Source organism: Pseudorca crassidens, chromosome 14, assembly GCF_039906515.1.
Source record: "Pseudorca crassidens isolate mPseCra1 chromosome 14, mPseCra1.hap1, whole genome shotgun sequence".
In the NCBI taxonomy this organism is placed as follows: Eukaryota; Metazoa; Chordata; class Mammalia; order Artiodactyla; family Delphinidae; genus Pseudorca; species Pseudorca crassidens.
Window position 1 is genome coordinate 8940513 of NC_090309.1, and position 21466 is coordinate 8961978.

The window sequence follows — 21466 nt, forward strand, 5'->3', positions numbered from 1 at the left end:
TTCATCCATCAACAGTGCTCTTCGTGCGCCACTATGAGATACACGATTTAAACAGACCCACACTCGGCCCGGGCTCTTCCTGGACCCGAAGGCTCACACTCTGTCATCTGTCTCTGGTAAACCTTCCTGGCCCACCCATGGTTACAAAGACCAGTCCTGGAGGCCAGTGGGCTCTGGGCATCCTCCCCCATCGTAACCAAGCCCATCAGTCAGCCCTCCCTCTTCACGTGGAACAGGTACAAAAACCCACTTCCCTGTTAATCTTTGAACACGAGACAATACCCACTGTCTTGCTTCCTCTCAGGATCCACTCACGGAGGGAGATGAAAACTCAAAGCAGGTTATCGTGAGCAGGAAAAGGCTGGGGTTTTAGATTTACTGTTCAAGACACTTCTTAAGCTTTAAATCCTTTCCGTTCATAGCAAACTGCAGCCACATGGACCAACTGGAAACTCACTGGGGTGGACGTGAGGGGCTCAGGGCAGAGCAGCGGGTCTTTAAGGGAACCGTTTCTCTCCCCACCCCTAACACATGCATGCTTTTCTGGGGTTGCTTTTGGCCGCTCCGCAAGATATGCAGGATCTTAGTTCCCCAACCAGGGATCAGACCCATGCCCCCTGCAGTGGAAGCGCGGAGTCTTAATCACTGGACTGCCAGGGAAGTCCCCGTGCATGCTTTTCTTTACTCCTCGTAAGACACAGAGCATGGCATTTTTATATGGGAGGCAGTTGCATCTACTAAACGCTTCCTCAGGACCACAGCCAGATATAAGCTCTGGGTGGAGAATACCACGGTCTGAATATGTTTAGCATCTTTCATACCCCGTGGTCTCTTCTCAAGAGTTTTCGCGTGACATTTGATGACCAGTGCCTGGAAGCTTCTTTCTTGGTTATTCCTCTTCTACAGAACTTCCCTGGAACTCACTAAATTGTTACACATACCCTGGGATAGGGAAAAACCCCCCAGAGAAAGGAGACATACAAACCAGAGGGAAGTAAAACAGAAAGTCAAGGTCACCAGGAAATCTTGCAGTCAGGTCAGGTTGCCAGAGCCACCTATGACCGGGGAGCCAGGTAAACAGACAAAGAAGGAGAGCACCCATGTACGCGCGCACACGTGCACACACACACACACACACACACGTCCAAGAGCCTGTGAAATATTCCATTTCTTGAATGCTTATTAAGGTGTCCAGACATTTGAATTTTTACAGATGTTAAAACAAACTTAAAAGGCCAAAGAACAAAGTTGCTTGCATTTCATTCTTCTTTAATGGGAAACATTTGTTCCTCTGGGTTTCTGAGGATAAACAGTATGTTTCCAATTTCAAACCATCACCCTCAGTATCAATAAACACAGTCTGGTGACCACTGAGAGCTCTCCTTTGAAGGTGCCAGCACATGGCCACCTTGCCCAAGAAAGGACTTCTTAATGCGGCAGAGTAAAGCTTGAAACCTGCAGAATCCCCGGGATTCCAGAGTAGAAGAAGCAATTAAGTATTAATTAATATTAATCAATTAGTAAGGATTAGTTAAGCACCTGTATCCCAAAAGAAAGCAGACCTATGCCTACCTGGGGAGTAAGGCTGGCCCAAGGACCTCATGTGCCCAGAGTACTTCCTCTCTAGCCTGTCACTACCCTTAACAGTCCCACCATTAGAGCTGCTCACAAAAACACACACTCTTGTGGCTAAAAGAGATATAAAACACCACCAGTGAATCACTGCTTCCAGGTAAAGCTTTATATCCGAAAGGTCCCTATCAAAAAGCTTATGTGAATGCATCAGCATTCAGGAACGGATGACACACTGACTGGGATACACTTCACCTTGGAAAGCACATGATGGACCCATCTGTGAAGAAGAGGAACTGGGAAAGATTCAGAGCATGGATGCTGGGAAACCCTATTTCCTCATCCTCAAGGTTCAGTGACGAGTCTTCCAACCTCTCCTCCCGTAAGAGATGGGTTTATCTAATTGCCAGGAGAGCAAGAGTGGAACTGAAGCATTAGAGGTGCACACTCACAGCCTCACTCCCTTCCTTTCTCGATGCTCGGGGGCTGTGGGCAGCACGTGGCTCTCCTGGCAGCGGCTAAATGAGGGCCTGCCCTGCGGCCCCAATGAAGCCCCCTAGGGGAAGCCCAGCCAGGCTCAGGCGTGAGAGTCTCATTTTGGTTGGTCCAGTCCTGCCATCACCAGAGATGCTCTTTTGATCCCCATCTGGGGCCTGTAACCTATTTATCAATTGGTTCCAAATTCAGAGGTGAACAGGATTAAGACTGCTGGGGCTCTTGAATGCCAAGGATGCAGTCTCTGTGGGATGCAATTGGAAGGGCCCAAGCTCGGCTGGAAGGCAGTATGCGGATACTGAGTGACGTGGGAGCAGACACAGACACACACTTACCGATTCGTCTCTCCCCGCCTCCAGCAGAGCGTCTAAGCGGCTAGTCTGGCTCAGAGCCAGCTCAAAAGGCGATTTCTCAACCCAGCTGATGGCAGCGGCTATGGATTGTGCAGTCACAGGAACAGCACCTTCCTGCCATTTCACAGGCTCTTGAGAAACCCTGAAAGGGACCGCATGGGGCTGTCACTGGCAGTGCTCGACGTAGCTGTCAGCCCTCAGTCTCACAGCTACAAGCAGCAAGACACCCAATGTCACCAGAGCTGAGAGAAAGAAAACACAGCTCCCAGCCCTCTCAAAGTTACCGAGAAAACAGGCGAGCTGTTTAAGGCAGGTTTCCAAAGCACTCTGGCCTTCCATAAGCTGTACTGACTGGGAAAAACAATGCTTACAGGAGAATTTAAAAATCTCAAAAATTCGAACATCAACAATTGCATTAAAATTACTGAGGAACGTGCACAGGGAACTACACTCAATATCTTGTAATAACCTATAATGGAAAAGAATCTAAAAAGGAATATATGTGTATACATATATAAAACTGAATCACTTTGCTGTATACATGAAACTAACACCACATTGTAAATCAACTATATTTCAATAAAAAATTTTTAATGTCAAAAAAATTATTGAGGAAAGTTATTTTCATAAACAGGAAGGTTTAGGGCTTCCCTGGTGGCGCAGTGGTTGAGAGTCCGCCTGCCGATTCAGGGGACACGGGCTCGTGCCCTGGTCCAGGAAGATCCCACATGCCGCGGAGCGGCTGGGTCCGTGAGCCATGGCCGCTGAGCCTGCGCGTCCGGAGCCTGTGCTCCGCAACGGGAGAGGCCACAACAGTGAGAGGCCCGCGTACCGCAAAAAAAAAAAAAAAAAAGATTTAAAAAAGAAAAACTCAATTAGATAGATGTCCCTCTCATCCAGATGTTTTCTGTCAGGGAAGTACAGTCACTGTTCCACATGAGAAGTCAGTGCTGAAGTCCAAATTCTCTTGAATACAAGAATCTGTAAAAAATTGATTGTGAAAAATCTGAAATATGGGAAAGTCTATAAAGCCAGCCACCTGTTGTTCTGATTAAAGGGGGTCAACTTACAGGGGAAATCAATATCAGCTGCAAACTCAATCTGAAAAGCAGTGAAATTTGTGACACTGGAATTCATTATTGAACCTAAAGTCTAAAACGTATGAAGGAATTTTAATTTTAAGAATTTCTATTCTTATATTTTGACCTTGCCATACCATACACTGAAGAAAACAATGTTTTAAAGTATCTTCTAATTTGAAAACTAAGATGCCATATACAAAGCAGATAAAAGTTTTTAAGATTTACTCATTGTGGGTTTTCTGCTGGAATGATATATTCTAGGAAATTACAAGATTATAGCTCCTCCCTCCCCACAGATCTAACTGTGTTAGTTATGCTCCTTAACTCCAAATACATGAAAATTCCTCATGAAGTTTCAGGGAAATACTCCTTTCCTATGGGAACTCACCATATGATATTGAACTTGGCTATGTGAGCCACCTGCTCCTGGAGGACCATGATTAGAGCATCTTGGCACAGATTAAGCTCCTCCTCCAGCATGCCGCCACAATCCAGCACTATGGTGATGCACTGTTCCAAGATGACACCAAATATCTGCCGGCTGTTGCTGGTGAGCCAGTCCATCCGCTGCTTGTAGCTCTCCACAGCTTGTGTTAAGTGTTCCACATACTGATAGATCAGTTCTGATTTGGCTGTCAACTTAATGAAAATAAAAGTAACAAAATAAAATAAAATTAATAAAAGCACACCAAATCAAGTCATTTGAACCACAATGCAGCCAGGAACAATAGGGCCCACTGAGTCATGGGCTATGCCATCAAGAACTGTACATTAATAACAGTTTCACAGATGATCCTTCAAACTCCACATAATCCAGGAGGAAGTCTTCCAATCCTTCAACTGAAAAACCCTTGGATAATTCCCCATAGAAGGAAACATGGTGATGAAATCTATTCAAAAATATAGCACTCTTTTTAAAAAAACGTGTTTCCAGACTGTGTTTAACCTTTCTAGTTACAGAATTATTTTTATCTGAAAATGCTCAGGGGTACTTTAAGAAATTAGGTAGAAGAAAAGAGAGATTAGCAAAGGCAGAGGGGAAAAAAGTTCCTAAAGGAACTAGAAAAAGATGAACAAACAAAACATGGAGTTAGTAGAAAGAAGGAAATCATAAAGATCAGAGCAGAAATAAATGAAATAGAGACTAAAGAAGCAATAGAAAATAACAACGAAACTAAGAGTTGGTTCTTTGAAAGATAAACAAAACTGATAAACCTTTAGCCAGACTCATACAGAAAAAAAGAGAGAGTGCCCAAATCAATAAAACCAGTAATGAAAAAGAAAAACTTACAACCAACATTACAGAAATACAAAGGATCATAAGAGATTGCTATGAACAACTATACACCAATAAAATGAACAACCTAGAAGAAATGCACAAATCTCCCAGATGGAACCAGGAAGACACAGAAAATATGAACAGGTCAATTATCAGTAATGAAATTTAATCAGTAATTAAAAAAAACCCAACAACTCCCCCAAAACAAAAATGTAGAACCAGATGGCTTCACAGGTGAATTCTACCAAACATTTAGGGAAGAGTTAACACCTATCCTTCTCAAACTATTCCACAAAAACTGCAAAGGAAAGAACACTTCCAAACTCATTCGGCCAGCATCACCCTGATACCAAAACCAGATTATCACAAAAAGAGAAAATTACAGGCTTATCACTGATTCACATAGATGCAAAAATCTTCAACAAAATATTAGCAGACCAAATCCAAAAATACATTAAAAGGATCATATATCATGATCAAGTGGGATTTATTCCAGAGATGCAAGGATGGTTCAGTACCTGCAAATCAATAAATGCAATACACCACTTTAACAAACTGAAGAATAAAAATCATATGATCATCTCAATGGATGCAGAAAAAGTTTTTGACAAAACTTAACATCCATTTATGACAAAAAAAAAAAAACTCTCCACAAAGTGGATATAGAGGGAACATACTTCAACAAAATAAAGGCCATATATGATAAACCTATAACTAACAGCATACTTGATGGTGAAAAGCTGAAAGCATTTCCTCTAAGATCAGGAACAAGACCAGGATGCCTGCTCTTGCCACTTTAATTCAACATAGTATTGTAAGTCTTAGCCAGAGCAATCAGACAAAATAGAAATAAAAGGAATTCAAATTGGAAAGGAAGAAGTAAAACTGTCACTATTTGCAAATGACATGATACTATACATAGAAAATCCTAAAGACACCACCAAAAAACTACCAGAGTTCATCAATGAATTCAGGATACAAAATTAGTATACAGAAATTTGTTGTAGTTCTATACACTAACAATGAACTACCAGAAAGAGAAATTAAGAAAACAATCCCATTTACTATCACATCAAAAAGAATAAAATACCTAGGAATAAATCTAAGGAGGTAAAAGACCTGTACTCAGAAAACTATTAAGACACTAATGAAAGAAATTAAAGATGACACAAACAGATAGAAAGATATACTGTGTTCATGGATTGCAAGAATTAATATTGTTAAAATGACCATACTACCCAAGGCAACCTATATATTTATGCCAGCCTTATCAAAACACCAATGGCGTTTTTCACAGAACTAGAACAAATAATTTTAAAATTTGTATGAAAACACAAAAGACCGCGAATAGCCAAAGCAATCTTTAGAAAGAAGAACAGAGCTGGTGGTATCATGTTCCCTGACTTCAGACTATACTACAAAGCCAGCAATCAAAACAGTATGGTACTGGAACAAAAACAGACACATAGATCAAGGACGCAGAACAGACAGCCCAGAAATAAACCCATGCATTTATGGTCAATTAATTTATGCAAAAGAGGCAAGAATATACAATTGGGAAAAGACACTCTCTTCAATAAGTGGTGCTGGGAAAACTAGACAGCTACTTGTAAAAGAATAAAATTAGAATATTTTCTCACACCGCATACAAAAATAACCTCAAAATGAATTAAAGACCTAAATGTAATACTGGAAACCATAAAACTCCTGGGGGAAAACATAGGAAGAACACTCTTTGACATAAATCGCAGCAATATCTTTTTGAATCTGTCTCCTAAGGCAAAGGAAACAAAAGCAAAAGTGAACAAATGGGACCTAATTAAACTGAAAAGCTTTTGCACAACATATGAAACCACTGGCAAAATGAAAAGACAACCTTCTGAACGGGAGAAAATATTTGCAAATGATATGACTGATAAGGGATTAATATCCAAAATATAGAGTCATACAAATCAATATCAAAAAAACAAACAACTCACTCTCCGCCCTGGGTCGCCGCAGCCTCCGCCGCTTTCAGGCCTAGCAGCCTGAAGAAAAAAAAAAAAAACAGTAAAAGATAAAAAAAGAAAAAAAATCCGGAAACGCTTTTAAATCTTTTAAAAAAGAAAGAAAGAGGGTTTCCCTGGTGGCGCAGTGGTTGAGAGTCTGCCTGCCGATGCAGGGGTTCGTGCCTTGGTCCGGGAAGATCCCACATGCCGCGGAGCGGCTGGGTCCGTGAGCCATGGCCGCTGAGCCTGCGCGTCCGGAGCCTGTTGCTCCGCAACGGGAGAGGCCACAACAGTGAGAGGCCCGCGTACCGCAAAAAAAAAAAAAAAAAAAAGAAAGAAAGAAAAGAAAGAGCGAATACTCCTCAGAGAACCCGTGGGGAAGTCACTTTGGCACGCTTCCGGCCTGCCCCACGCCACCGCCGCCGCCGCCGCCCCCGGGCGTCCGTCGGTCCCCGCCCGTCGGTCCGGTGGTGAGCCGCTCGCGCGCCCGCGTCCACGCACTTCCGCACGCCACCCGGCCGCTCCGCGTGACAGCCCGAGCCCGCCGCACCCGCTCCCCGCACGCCGGCCTCCGCGCTGCACGTGTCCGGGCTGCCCTTCGTCTGCCTGGCGTGGGTGGCGCCTGCGCGCTCGGGCAGCCCGGGGGCTTGCAGAGTCGGCACCGACAAATATTTGGTTTCCCGTTTTCCCGGGCTGCCGTAATCTTAAACCGCCAGGAGCCCGAGGCCTGTATTTATAGAGAAACGCACGTTCCGGAGGCCGCCGTGGGCACCACGGGGTTGCCTCTGGAAGAATTTTTGTAATTTGGAGGACACTCCCCGTTTTAATTTTTTTCATTTTTTGAAATTGGGAGCTTCCAGACCAGGACAGCTGAAAATTGCAAACTCCCAGGGAGGGCCATATTGTTTTTGAGAGCCTTTTGTCTGCGGTTTGGCAGTCTCCTCCGAGGCGCCCCCAGACTCCTCTCCGGCCCGCGGAGCCCACTCCAGCTTCTCTGAGCTTCACTGCCACCTGTGAGCCGCGGCACGGGCCACGGCTCCGAGCAGAAACCCCATTTGTCCTGTGTGGTCCCTCTAAGAAGTCCTCCTGGCGGGGCTCAGGGTGGTGGGGAGATGAACGCTGCAGCCAGCAGCTACCCCATAGCCTCCCTGTACGTGGGACAAAGCCTCCAGGCTTTGGCTTTGTGAGTTACATAAAGCACGAGGATTCCAATAAGGCCGTGGAAGAGATGAATGGAAAAGAAATCAGTGGGAAAGTCATTTTCGTCGGCCGTGCGCAGAAGAAAGTGGAACAGCAGGCCGAGTTAAAGCGAAAATTTGAACAGCTGAAACAGGAGAGAATTAGTCACTGTCAGAGGGTGAATCTCTACATTAAGAACTTGGATGAGACCATTGATGATGAGAAGTTAAGGAAAGAGTTTTCTCCTTTGGGATCAATCACCAGTGCTAAGGTGATGCTGGAGGATGGGAGAAGCAAAGAGTTTGGCTTTGTCTGCTTCTCATCCCCTGAAGAGGCAACCAAAGCAGTCACAGAGATGAACGGACGCATCATGGGCTCCAAGCCACTGTATGTCGCCCTGGCCCAGAGAAAGGAAGAGAGAAAGGCTCACCTGACCTACCAGTATATGCATTGGGTGGTTGGGATAAGAGCGCTCCCTGCCAATGCCATCTGAAATCAGTTCCAGCCTGCAGCTGGGGGCTACCTTGTGCCAGCAGTTCCACAGGCTCAGGGAAGACCTCCATATTACCTAACCAGTTAGCACAGATGAGGCCTAATCCACGCTGGCAGCAAGGTGGGAGACCTCAAGGCTTCTAAGGAATGTCAAGTGCTATACACCAGTCTGGGCGTCGTCCAGCCCTTCGCCATCTGGCTCCAGCTGGTAATGCTCCAGCTTCTCGCAGCCTCCCTACTACCACTCAGAGTCGGGTCTGAGTGCCCAGACCGCTTGGCTATGGACTTTGGTGGGGCTGGTGCCGCCAGCAAGGGCTGACTGACAGCTGCCAGTCTGGAGGTGTTTCCGCAGCTGGGCAGAACCTAGCGTGCTGCTGTTGCTGCCGCTGCTGCTCGGGCTGTTGCACCTTACGAATACGCCTCCAGTGTCCGCAGCCCTCACCCAGCCATCCAGCCCCTGCAGGCACCCCAGCTTGTGGTCCATATGCAAGGGCAGGAGCTGCTGACCGTCTCCATGCTGGCCGCAGCACACCCCCAGGAACAGAAGCAGATGCTGGGTGAACGTTTGTTCCTGCTCAACCAGATGATGCACTCAAACCTGGCCGGGAGGATTACGGGGATGCTGCTGGAGATTGACAGCTCGGAGCTGCTGCACGTGCTGGAGTCCCTGAGTCTCTCCGCTCCAAGGTGGATGAAGCTGTGGCGGTCCTACAGGCTCATCATGCCAAGAAAGAAGGTGGCCAGAAGGTGGGCGCTGTTGCTGCTGCTACCTCTTAGACAAGGACAAACCGATTCAAAAGCCAAATAACCCCTCATGGAATTCAGCTCAAGGTTTGAAGATGCCCTAGCTCGTCCTATGGACCTCAACACCAAGACCCACAAATTGCAAATTTAGTAGGTCATTTTGTATCAAAAGGTCAATTCTGAAGCACCTAGAATTTTTCAATTGAAAGATTATATTCTTTGGGTTCTGATACGGCGCAGACAGTGTTAACTTTTTTTTTCTATTGTGAGTTTTGATTTTTCCCCCCAGAAATTGATTTTATTTGATGTACCCAAGTCTTACCCAAGTTTCTCAATAAAGAAAAAAATCTCCATTAAAAAAAAATGGAAAAAATGGGCAGAAGATCTAAATAGACATTTTCCCAAAGAAGACATACAGATGGTCAACAGGCACATGAAAAGATGCTCAACGTCACTAATCATCAGAGAAATGCAAATCAAAACCACAATGAGATATCAGCTCACACCTGTCAGAATGGCTATCATCAAAAAGACCACAAATAGGGCTTCCCTGGTGGCGCAGTGGTTGGGAGTCCGCCTGCCAATGCAGGGGACACGGGTTCGAGCCCTAGTCCGGGAGGATCCCACATGCCACGGAGCAACTAAGCCCATGCGCCACAACTACTGAGCCTGTGCTCTAAAGCTCGAGAGCCACAACTGCTAAGCCCGCGCACCTAGAGCCTGTGCTCCGCAACAAGAGAGGCCACCGCAGTGAGAAGCCCGCGCACCGCGATGAAGAGTAGCCCCCTCTTGCGGCAACTAGAGAAAACCGTGCATGGCAAGGAAGACCCAATGCAGCCAAAAGTAAAAAATAAAGTAAAAAAAATTTTTTTAAAAATAGAGATGAAAAGCCTTAAAAATGTTTAAAAAAAAAAGACCACAAATAACAAATGCTCAGGAAATGGAGAAAACGGAACCCTCCTACACTGTTGGTGGAAATGTAATTGGTGCAGCCCCTATGAAAAACAGTATGGAAGTTCTTCAAAAAACTAAAAATAGAACTGGCATATAATCCAGCAATTCTCCTGGGTATATATCCAAATAAAATGAAAATGCTAATTCGTAGGTATGCATGCAGCCCAATGTTCATAGCAGCATTATTTACAGTAGCCAGATAATGGAAGCTATGGAAGCAACGTAAGTATTCATCAACATATGAATGGATAAAGGAGATGTGATATATATATATATACATATATCACACAATAGAATAGAATATTACTCAGAATTTTACTCAACCATAAATAGAATATTACTCAGCCATAAAAAAATAATGAAAGCTTGCCATTTGCAACAACATGGATGGATCTGGAGGATATTATGCTCAGTGAAATAAGTCAGACAGAGAAAGACAAATATTGTGTAATCACATGTGGAATCTGAAAAATAAAACGAATGAATATAACAAAAAATGCATCTGTATCATATTTGCATCTGGCGTTGAATTGTATCGTTTCATAAATGACATCAAATTTGTATTCAACCTAGAGATTATCATACTAAGTGAAGTCAGACAAGAAAGACAAATATCATATGATATCACTTATATGTGGAATTTAAAAAAATGATACAAATGGACTTATTTACAGAACGGAAACAGACTCAACAAGACTTTGAGAAAAAACTTATGGTTACCAAAGGGGGAAGGTGGCGGGGGGAGGATAAATCAGGAGTTTGGGATTAACATATACCCACTACTATATATAAAATCAACAAGGACCTACTGTATAACACAGGAAACTCTACTCAATCATCTGTAATAACATATGGGAAAAGAATCTGAAAAAGAATGGATATGTGTATATGTATAACTAAATCACTTTGTACACCTGAAACTAACACAACAATGTTAATAAACAATGTACTCTAATAAAAAATTAAATTAAATTTGTATTCAACAAATCTAGATAAAATTCAGACACTCCAGAGAAAACTGGGTTGGGCTGGGGGAGAAATTAGGTAGAAGAAAAGAGAGATCAGCAAAGGCAGATGAAAAAAAAAAAATCTCACTGAAACATCTGCCTAAGCATAATATGCCAAAAATATTTCTGAAAATGCTTCTAAACATGCCAGCACATCTGCCTGGCTTCCTCTAAGGGATGCCACCCCACTACCCATCCTCCCGCTCACAGCCTTTGTCCTATGTCCTCTTGTCTCTCAGGCCAAGCTCCCCTGTACCTGGATCACTTGATCACCCAGGGCTGCCACCAACACTCTAGGGGCTGCCCCTGAAAGGTGACTTACAAATAAAGCATCGTTCACACAGGTCAGGCAAAATCGTGCAAGGCCTTTCAGGGTGTAGGGAGGCAGGAGACAGACAAAAGGAATAAGAAAAAAGTGTACCCTATGCTGTGAAGAATCAGACATTAAAAGATCTGGTACTTTAAAAAAAAACAACTTTAACAATCTTCACAACACCCCCAAACACCTAAATGGTTAAGGAAAATGTGTCTTCGGAACACACCATGTAATTCTACGTTTTCACGCTGGCCCCTCTGCCTTCAACTCCTTTCGTTCTCATCCCAGCCCCCTCCCCACGCCCCCGTGTCGGCAGAATTTCTAACTCCCTCGCCAGAGTTCACAGCACTTACTACAAACCTCTACCACAACACAGAAACCAGGGTGGGACCATGTCATAGGGGCCATGTGGGTGGAATTAGATGGCAAAGACAGACGTTTTCAATACTGCCACATTGATTTTAAGGTGGTTCAGATTTAAAAAGCTGCGCAGCGCCACCAAAATAAAAATGAAAATAAAAGTAATGTACATTTTTTAAATGTTAAGAAATAACCATCCAGGTGGTACGTGAATGTAAAGTGACATGAAAAAGTATCCAGGAAGCAACATGATGGGACGTGTGTCTCTGGAGCTCCCTGTGGTGGCCGGGGTGTGCACAGCACCTGACGTGTTAAGGGTGCGCAGGAATCACGTGTTGAATTGCTGGGAATGAAGGACTCCAGTAACAGATGCCACTCAATCTCTGTCCACTACTACCTGCATCAGGGGTCCTCTATTCCTAGAGCATCTACCAGATAACAGCAGCTTGTGCTTGCCTGTCAGCTAACTTCTGTCATACTGCTTTGTTTCTTTATTTTCCAGGCAAAACAAAGTGTTGATATGCAAAGGTTTTCACCTCCGGTCAAGACCTTTCTGCTCTCATCTCTAATGGGTCAAGTGCTTCTCTCTCCAGTTCCTGGGCCGTGACATTCACCACTGTCTACACACAGAAGAAATCCTCCAGCCCTGATAAGGCCTTGGCCTGCCTGCCTCTCCATGTAGACCTCAGTAGCATGTCCCAGGACCTGGCCATCCATCGAGGGAACTCTGACTTACGTTGTACGCTCTGCCATCTTCCGTTGTATAGATCCGTGGAAACAGGCCGTCTGCATACCGGGAAGCCACAAGTCTCCCCAGAGACGTCACATAATCTGCATGTTTATAAAGAAAAGCAGTCAAAATGGTACATTATCAACACTTATTTTTATTTCAAAATGCTATTCTCTGACATCAGATTATATCCCCAGGGACACCAATAATCCGTGATGCTTAGTATTCTGTTCTAGATAACGAAGTATTTCTAGGTGCTATGATAAATGTGACTGTTTACGACATGTGAAATCCTGTGATGCATGAATGAACGGGGAGGAAGAACAGGGTTTGTTTCTTGGTCTCCTGGTTCTTTTGTCCAGAATGATTAAGGCAGAGGTCAAAAAGATGACATAGAAACTGTGTTTAATTCCGGAGATCTTTTATTCAGGATTTGGGCTTAGTTTTCAGAATTTTAAAAATTAAACTTAGATATTATCTACTGTTCTCTCGAGTGGGGATTCATGAATAAATGAGTGAGATGAAGCAAGTAGGGAATAGAGTCAGAACACTCATACAGGATGTCAAGACCACTTTCTTCTCAGAGCATATGCTCAGCTGTTCAACATCCATCCCATAAACACTCACTGAGCACCGCTATGCGCTAGACACCGTGCTTACAGAATGGGAGTACAGTGCTTCCTGAAACATATGTTTACTCCTTCGCAGAACTAACAGAATCTTTCAAGGACTGATTATGACTTGGCAGGACAGAGATGAGGTAAGGCTTCATGGAGCTGTTTTATTGTGATAATTATTTTATTGTTGCTGTTATTGTTAGTATTATTAAGTCTCAAAGGTGGTAGAGAGAGCGGTGGCACTCTTCCATCCAACACTTCCTTTCCTTTGCCTTTCTAGGGAGGCGGGATCACGGCCTACTTAGGAAAGGCAGAAGGGGCAAGGCTTAATTTTAGAGACCAGGTTTGGTCCCAAATCACCAGGAATGATAAAATTCACAAGTCCTGAAGTTCAATGTCCATAATAGTAAAGAGCAAAGAATGGATACTTGAATCCCATCAGCAATAACCTCACTCAATAAATCTCTCAATCTTTAAAATCTTCATTTCTAAGATTTCAACATCTTTTTTTTTTTTCTTCTTTGAAGTATGCAGGCCTCTCACCGTTGTGGCCTCTCCCATTGCAGAGCACAGGCTCCGGACGCTCAGGCTCAGCGGCCATGGCTCACGGGCCCAGCCGCTCCGCGGCATGTGGGATCTTCCCGGACCGGGGCACGAACCCATGTCCCCTGCATCGGCAGGCGGACTCTCAACCACTGCGCCACCAGGGAAGCCCCTGATTTCAACATCTTGACTGACATCTACAGAGCAGCGTCAAATCACCAGCAGCATTCTCTCTTTACCTAAGACATTTATCTGGAGTCAGGAGGGAGGGCTATTTTCTGAGAATTGAAGAAGATGAATCTATATAAGGCTCCATAGCTGTATTAAAATTAAATTAAAAGCCAATTAAAATTAAGGCATTATGAATTCCCCATCCAATAATGGTGAAGTAGATTTTATTGGCTAACTCTCACACAGAAAAAAATTATAAGCCCTGGACAAAATATTAAAATAGCTACTTGAAGGCACTAGAGAGCAATCAAGAACAGGCAGAAACTGGAGTAGCATTAATCCTTGAAAAAAGGAAATTGGTGAGATTTGCATTCATTTAATAAGGGAGGCAGAGCTTGGAGTTTGAGTCCAACCAAGTTAACTGCTTGCTAGAATAAGAATCAGCTCTCCACCCATCAACTGGTAAGTGGATAAACAAACTGTGGAATATCCATACAATTCATCTCCTGATTTTATTTGGCCATAAAATGAATAAAGTTCTGGCACATGCTACAACATGGATGAATCTTAAAAACATCACATTAAGTGAAAGATGTCAGGGACTTCCCTGGTGGCGCAGTGGTTAAGAATCCGCCTGCCAATGCAGGGGACACGGGTTCGAGCCCTGGTCCGGGAAGATCCCCCATGCCGTGGAGCAACTAAGCCCGTGCACCACAACGACTGAGCCTGCGCTCTAGAACCTGCAAGCCACAACTCCTGAGCCCGTGTGCCACAACTACTGAAGCCTGCATGCCTAGAGCCAATGCTCCACAACAAGAGAAGCCACCATAATGAGAAGACCGTGCACCGCAATGAAGAGTAGCCCCCACTCGCCATAACTAGAGAAAGCCCACACGCAGCAACGAAGACCCAACTCAGCCAAAAATTAATTAATTTTTTTAAAAGTAAAAGATGTCAGTCACAAAACACCACATATTATATGACTCCATTTATATAAAATGTCCAGAACAAGAAAATCTATAGAGACAGAAAGTAGACTGCTTTGGGCTGGGGCCTGATGGGCAGGGTGCATAGCTAAGAAGTACACGGTTTCTTTCTGCAGTGATGAAAATGTTCTAAAGTTGACTGTGATGATGGCTGCACATATCTGTAAATATTGAATTGCACACTTTAAATGGGTGAATCGTATAGTATGTGAATTACATCTCAATAAAGCTGTTATTTTTTAAAAAGCAGATGTGAGAATCTAGCTGTTTTCTATTGGGACAAATATTAAAGGGATTTGCAAAAATGTAAAACAGTGCCACTCTTCTCACTACCATTTTTATTTTAAAAAACATTTTTTTCTTAAAAATGTTATGTTAACATATAATGGGTTTGTTACTTTTAAATGAATTAATAAATATTTTTAAGGGTTTTAGTTTTAACTTCCAATATGATAAATATCAACAGATGTAAAATGCATAAGAGATTAAAAATGAGGACATGATATGAAAGTGTATAAAGGAGATGTAATGAACTGAATAAAGAAACATTAGGGTAAAAACATTTACATACTAATATAGGTAATCAATTCTAATGACAGAGGATTTCTCATCAGAAATCACAGAGGCCAGAAGGACGTGGCACAATGTCTTTTAAGTGCTGAAAGAAAAGAACTGTCAACCCCAAATCTTAGATCTGGTGAAATTATTCTTCAGGAATGAAGAAGAAATAAAGATATTGTCAGACAAAGAAAAAAAAATGTTGCCAGCAGAGCTATTATTTACAGAATAAATAAAGGAAGTTCTATAAACAGGAAGGAGATGATAAAAGAAAGAACCTTGAAACATCAGGAAGGAAGAACACAGTAAGCATAAATACGTGTAAATAAAACAGATTTCTCTTCTTGAATTTTCTAAATTGCTTGATCGTTGAATTAAAAAGTATAGTACAGCCTAATGTGATTCTCAATGTATGAAGATAAACAATAAAGCATATTATAAATGAGATTAAAGGGACATAAAGGGAAATAGTTACCATTCTTCATTCAAACTGATAAAATGCTGACACCAGTAGACTTTGATAAGTTACATATTTATAATGTAATACCTAGCACAATCACTAAAAGAGCTGTGTGAAGAGATACTCAAAAAATACTATAAATTTTTTTAAATTCTGAAAAATGTTTAAGTAACCCAAAGATAGGCAAGAAAAAGAAATAAATGGAAAACAGAGGAAAACAACAGAAAACAAAAAATAAAATGTCAAACAAACTCTAACATATAAATAATTACATTTAATATAATTGGTCTAGATACAACAATTAAAAGAGATTGGCAAAGAGGATTTAAAAACTGACCCAATAATAAGGTGTCTATAAAAACCTGCTTCAAATATAATGATGTATAAGTTAAAAGTAAAAGGACAAAAAAGATAAGTCATGTAAATATTAAAAAAAAAAAAGAAAGCAGGATTGGCCATATAATGTAAAAAAAGTAAACTACAGAGGAAAGAATATTACTAAGGATAGAGGAGAACATAATATAATTATAAAAGTGTCAATCCACCAGGAAGACTTTGCAATTCTAAACGTACATGCACCAAACAATAGAGCAGCAAATATGTAAAGTAAAAACTGATAGAACTGAAAGTAGAAACAGACAAATGCACAATTATAGTTGGAGATTTCAATATCACTCCTGTCAACAATTGATAGAATAACTAAACAGAAAATCAGCAAGAATAAACAGGATCTAATTGGCATTTATTTTAAAAAATACTCCATACAACAACAGAAGAATACACATTCAAGTACCACAGAATATATACCAAGGTAAACCATATCCAGGGCTAGAAAACAAACCTCGAAAAATTTAAAAGAATTGAAACTGAGTATGTTCTCTGTCCACAGTGGAAACAAACTAGAAATCAATAACAAAAAGGTAAGAGATTCTGGGTCGGGGTTTCGTATGTAGCAGAGCAGCTCCCTCGCTGCGATCTATTGAAAGTCAGCCCTCGACACAAGGGTTTGAAAAAAAAAAAAAGTTAAAATAGAAATTAAAAAGAAAAAAAATTTTAAAAAGATGAGAGAAATCTCCAAACTCTTGGAAACTAAATAACATGCTTCTAAAAAATAAAAAAAAAAGTCCTTGAATCAAAGAAGTCTCAACAGAAATAAAAAATACTTTCTTAACTGAAATGATATACAATAAAATGAATTGATAATGAAATGAAATGATAATACAACATACGAAAATTTGAAGGACACATCTCAAGCAGTCTCAAGAGAGAAATTTATAGCACTAAATCCTGACACAAGAAGAGCTGAAAAGTCCCAGAACAATAATCTAAAGGTCCCACCTGAAGAAACTAGAAAAAGAAGAGCAAAATAAAATCCAAAGCATGCAGAAGTAAATAATAAAGATCAAGGCAGAAATCAATGAAATTAAACAAAGAAAAATAGAGAAAATCAATTAAATTAAAAACTGATATTTTAATAAGATCAATAAAATTGACAAACCCCTAGCAAGACTGACAAAGATGAAAATAGAGAAGACATAGGGCTTCCCTGGTGGCACAGTGGTTGAGAATCTGCTTGCTAATGCAGGGGACACGGGTTCGAGCCCTGGTCTGGGAGGATCCCACATGCCGCAGAGCAACCAGGCCCATGAGCCACAACTGCTGAGCCTGCGCTTCTGGAGCCTGTGATCCGCAAAAAGAGAGGCCCGCGCACCGCGATGAAGAGTGGCCCCCGCTTGCCGCAACTGGAGAAAGCCCTCGCACAGAAACGAAGACCCAACACAGCAAAAATAAATAAAATAAATTAATTTAAAAAAAAAAAGAGAGAAGACATGAATTATTGATACCAGGAATGAAACAGGGACTATCACTTAAAACCCTACAGAATCAAAAGAATAATGGAATACTACAAACAACTCTGCACACATAAATTAAAAAACTTAGATGAAATGAATCAATTCCTCAAAAAACGCAAACTACCACGACTCACTCAATACAAAATAGATCATTTGAATAGTCCTATACCTTATTAAGGAAAGAAATTTGTAATTTAAAAACTTCTAGAAAAAGAAATCCCCAGGCTTGGATAGGTTCCCTGGATAATTCTACTGAACACAGAAAGAATTAAATTCTATACAATATTTTCCAGAATATAGAAGATAAGGGAACATTTCCCAACTCATTTTATGAAGCCAGCATTACCCTGATACCAAAATCTGACAAAGGCAGTATAAAAAAAGAGAAACTACAGACAAATATCCTTCATGAATATAGATGCAAAACTCCTTAACACAAAATTAGCAAGTAGAATTCAGCAATATATAGTATAAAAAAAATTATACAACATGATGGAGTCATGTTTATTCCAGGATACAAGGCTGGTTCAATATTCAAAAATCAATATAATCAAGCAAATTAACAGGCTAGGGAAGAAAAATCACATGAACCTTTCAACTGACACAGAAAAAGCATTTGACAAAATCTAACACCCATTCATGATAAAAACTCTCAGAAAACTAGAAATATAAGGGACCTTCCTTAACTTGATTTTTTTTTTTAATCTACCAAAAAACCTAACATCATACTTAATGGTTAAAGACTGAAAGCTTTCTCCTAAGATCTGAAATGAGGTAAGGATGTCTACTCTTACCACTTCTATTCAAACTAATACTGCAAGTTCTAGCCATCACGACAAGACAAGGAAATAAAAGGCATATAGATCAGAAAGGAAGAATAAAAACCTTCCCTATTGGGCTTCCCTGGTGGCGCAGTGGTTGGGAGTCCGCCTGCCGATGCAGGGGACACGGGTTCGTGCCCTGGTCCGGGAAGATCCCACATGCTGCGGAGCGGCTGGGCCCGTGAGCCATGGTCGCTGAGCCTGCGCATCTGGAGCCTGTGCTCCACAACGGGAGAGGCCACGACAGTGAGAGGCCCGCGTACCGAAAAAAAAAAAAAAACCTTCCCTATTTGGAGGTGACATGATGGTCTACCTAGAAATCCCAAGGAATCAACAACAACCAAAGAAAACCTCGTAGAATTAATATGTGAGTTCAATAAGGTCACTGGATAAAAGATCAACATTAAAAAACCAACCATATTCCTACATACTAGCAATGAACATGTGGAAACCAAAATCAAAAATACAGTTTCATTTATAATTGCTCAGAAAAATGAAATACGCACTAAATCTAACAAAACATGTCCAATACTTGTACACTGAAAATTACAAGACAGGTGTTGAAGGAAATCAAAGATGTAAATAAATGAAGAGATACTCCATATTCATGGACTGAAAGACTCAACATAGTAAAGATGCCAATTCTCCTTAAATTGATATACTGGTTTAATGCAATTCCTATCAAAATCCCAGCAATATTTTTGTAGACAGACATGGTTATTCTAAAATTTATATGGAAAGGCAAAGAAAATAGAGTAGTAGTTAAGACAATTGTGAAAAAAGAATAAAGAGGGAGGAATCAGTCTACCCAATGTCAAGACATTATATAATTATAGTAATCAAGAGTATGGGGTTTGGTGGAGAGACAGACATACAGATAAATAGAACAAAACAGAGGACCCAGAAGTAGCCCCATATAAGTACAACCAGCTAATTTTTAACAAAGATAGAAAAGCAATTCAAAAGAGAAAGGATAGTCTTTTCAATAAAAGTTGCTGGAGAAATTGGATATCCATAGTCCCAAAAAATCAACCTTATACAAAAAATAAATTAATCACAGGCTAAATGTAGGGTGTAAAATCATAAAAGTTTCAGGAAGAAAAGGGGGGACAAAAACTCTGAGACTTAGCAAGATCTACACAAGAAAAAAAATAAATTGGATCCCATCACCTGTGCACTGAGAAACTCTGTTAAAAGGATGAAAAAAGAAGTTACAGACTAGGAGAATATATCTGTGAAACACGTATGTGACAAAGGACTTCTGTCTAGAATACATAATGAACATTTAAGACACCAACCTAATTAGAAAACAATCAAAAGACATGAAGAAACATTTATATTGCCAAAGATGATATATAGCAAATAAGCACATGAAAAGGTATTCAACAAAACTAGACATTAGGGAAATACAGATTGAAACCACGGTGAAATATCACTACACAACTGTTAAAACAGCTAAAATTTTTAAATGGTGACAATACCAAATGCTGATATGATGTGGAAAAACTGGATCCCTCATATATTACTGATGTGAATAGCACAACAACTCTGGAAAACAGTTTGGCAAGTTTCTTAACAAAACAAAATAAAAACAAAACATATACTTAACATACCACCTAGCAATTGCATTCCTGGGCATTTATCCCAGAGAAGTGAAAATTTACGTCCACATAAAAACCTGTAAACAATTATTCATAGCAGCTTTACTTGTAATATCCCCAAACTGGAAACAACCTAGACGTCTTTTAATGGGTGACTGGTTAAACAAACAGTGGTACATCCATACCATGGAATACTACTCTGTAATAAAAAGAAACAAACTATTGATACATGCAACAACTTGCACGAACCTCAAAGAAATAATACCAAGTGAAAAAACTGCCAATCCCAAAACGTCATGTACTATATGATTCCATATATATAAACAGTCTCTAAATGAGACAATTATAGATGTGAAAAACAGACTGGTGGTTGCCAGGAGTTAAGGATTTTGGGAGATAGAGTATCTGTATGCCTATAAAGGGGTACCACAAGGGAGATATTTGTGGTGATAAACAGTTCTGTATCTTGATTGTGGTGGTGGTTACACAAATCTAAACAGGAAATAAAATTACGTAGAATTAGTCACAGTGTATCAATGTCAAATTCCTGGATTTGGTATTATACTATGATTTTATAAGATGTAACCAGTGGGAGAATTGGATGAAGGGTATGTGGGATCTGTTTATATTATCTTTGCAACTTCCTGTGAATATATCATTTCAGAATTTTAAAAATGTCAATCAATCAATCATCCAAAAAAAGAGAAAAAAAATAAAGACAATATCAGATGAACAAAAACTGAGAAAACTCTGTCACCAGCAGACCAGCACTACAAGAAATGCTTAAAAGAAATTCTTTAGGAAAAAACACCAGATGGAATTTCAAATCTTAACAGGAAGGATGAATATTATAAACAGTAAATATATGGATTTTAAGATGCTATTTTTTCCCACTCAATTTCTTTAAAACACAAATGACTTTTTAAACCAATAATTATAACACTGGATTGTGAGGTTTATGATATATGTAAAAATAAAATATACTAAAACAATAACACCAAGGACAGGTGTGGGGGATAAGTGGAGCTACACTGTTATAAGAGTCTTACATTTTACATGAAGTAGTGCAAAGCTAACTTTTACCAGACCGTGACAAGTTATGGATATAATCACTAGAGCAACCACTGAAAATGCAATGCAAAAAGGTATACCTTGGGCCTCCCTGGTGGCGCAGTGGTTAAGAATCTGCCTGCCAATGCAGGGGACACAGGTTCGAGCCCTTGTCTGGAAGGATCCCACATGCCGCAGAGCAACTAAGCCTGTGCACCACAACTACTGAGCCCGTGCACCACAACTACTGAGGCT

General features: G+C 41.0%; 1 protein-coding gene and 1 pseudogene across 3 annotated transcripts in view; one reads left to right on the plus strand and one right to left on the minus strand.

Annotated features, from left to right (window-relative positions):
• The window catches only part of VWA3B (von Willebrand factor A domain containing 3B), a 207824-nt gene that overhangs the window by 178621 nt on the left and 7737 nt on the right, over window positions 1-21466 (minus strand). For all 3 annotated transcript variants that reach the window (XM_067704215.1, XM_067704217.1, XM_067704216.1), the window contains exons 3-5: window positions 12558-12652; window positions 3891-4141; window positions 2403-2562 (exon numbers count right to left, since the gene is read on the minus strand). In XM_067704215.1, the coding sequence (XP_067560316.1) occupies window positions 2403-2562; window positions 3891-4141; window positions 12558-12652 (506 nt within the window). The remainder of the gene's footprint in view (window positions 1-2402; window positions 2563-3890; window positions 4142-12557; window positions 12653-21466) is intronic.
• LOC137205578 (polyadenylate-binding protein 4 pseudogene) lies at window positions 7946-9499 on the plus strand (annotated as a pseudogene).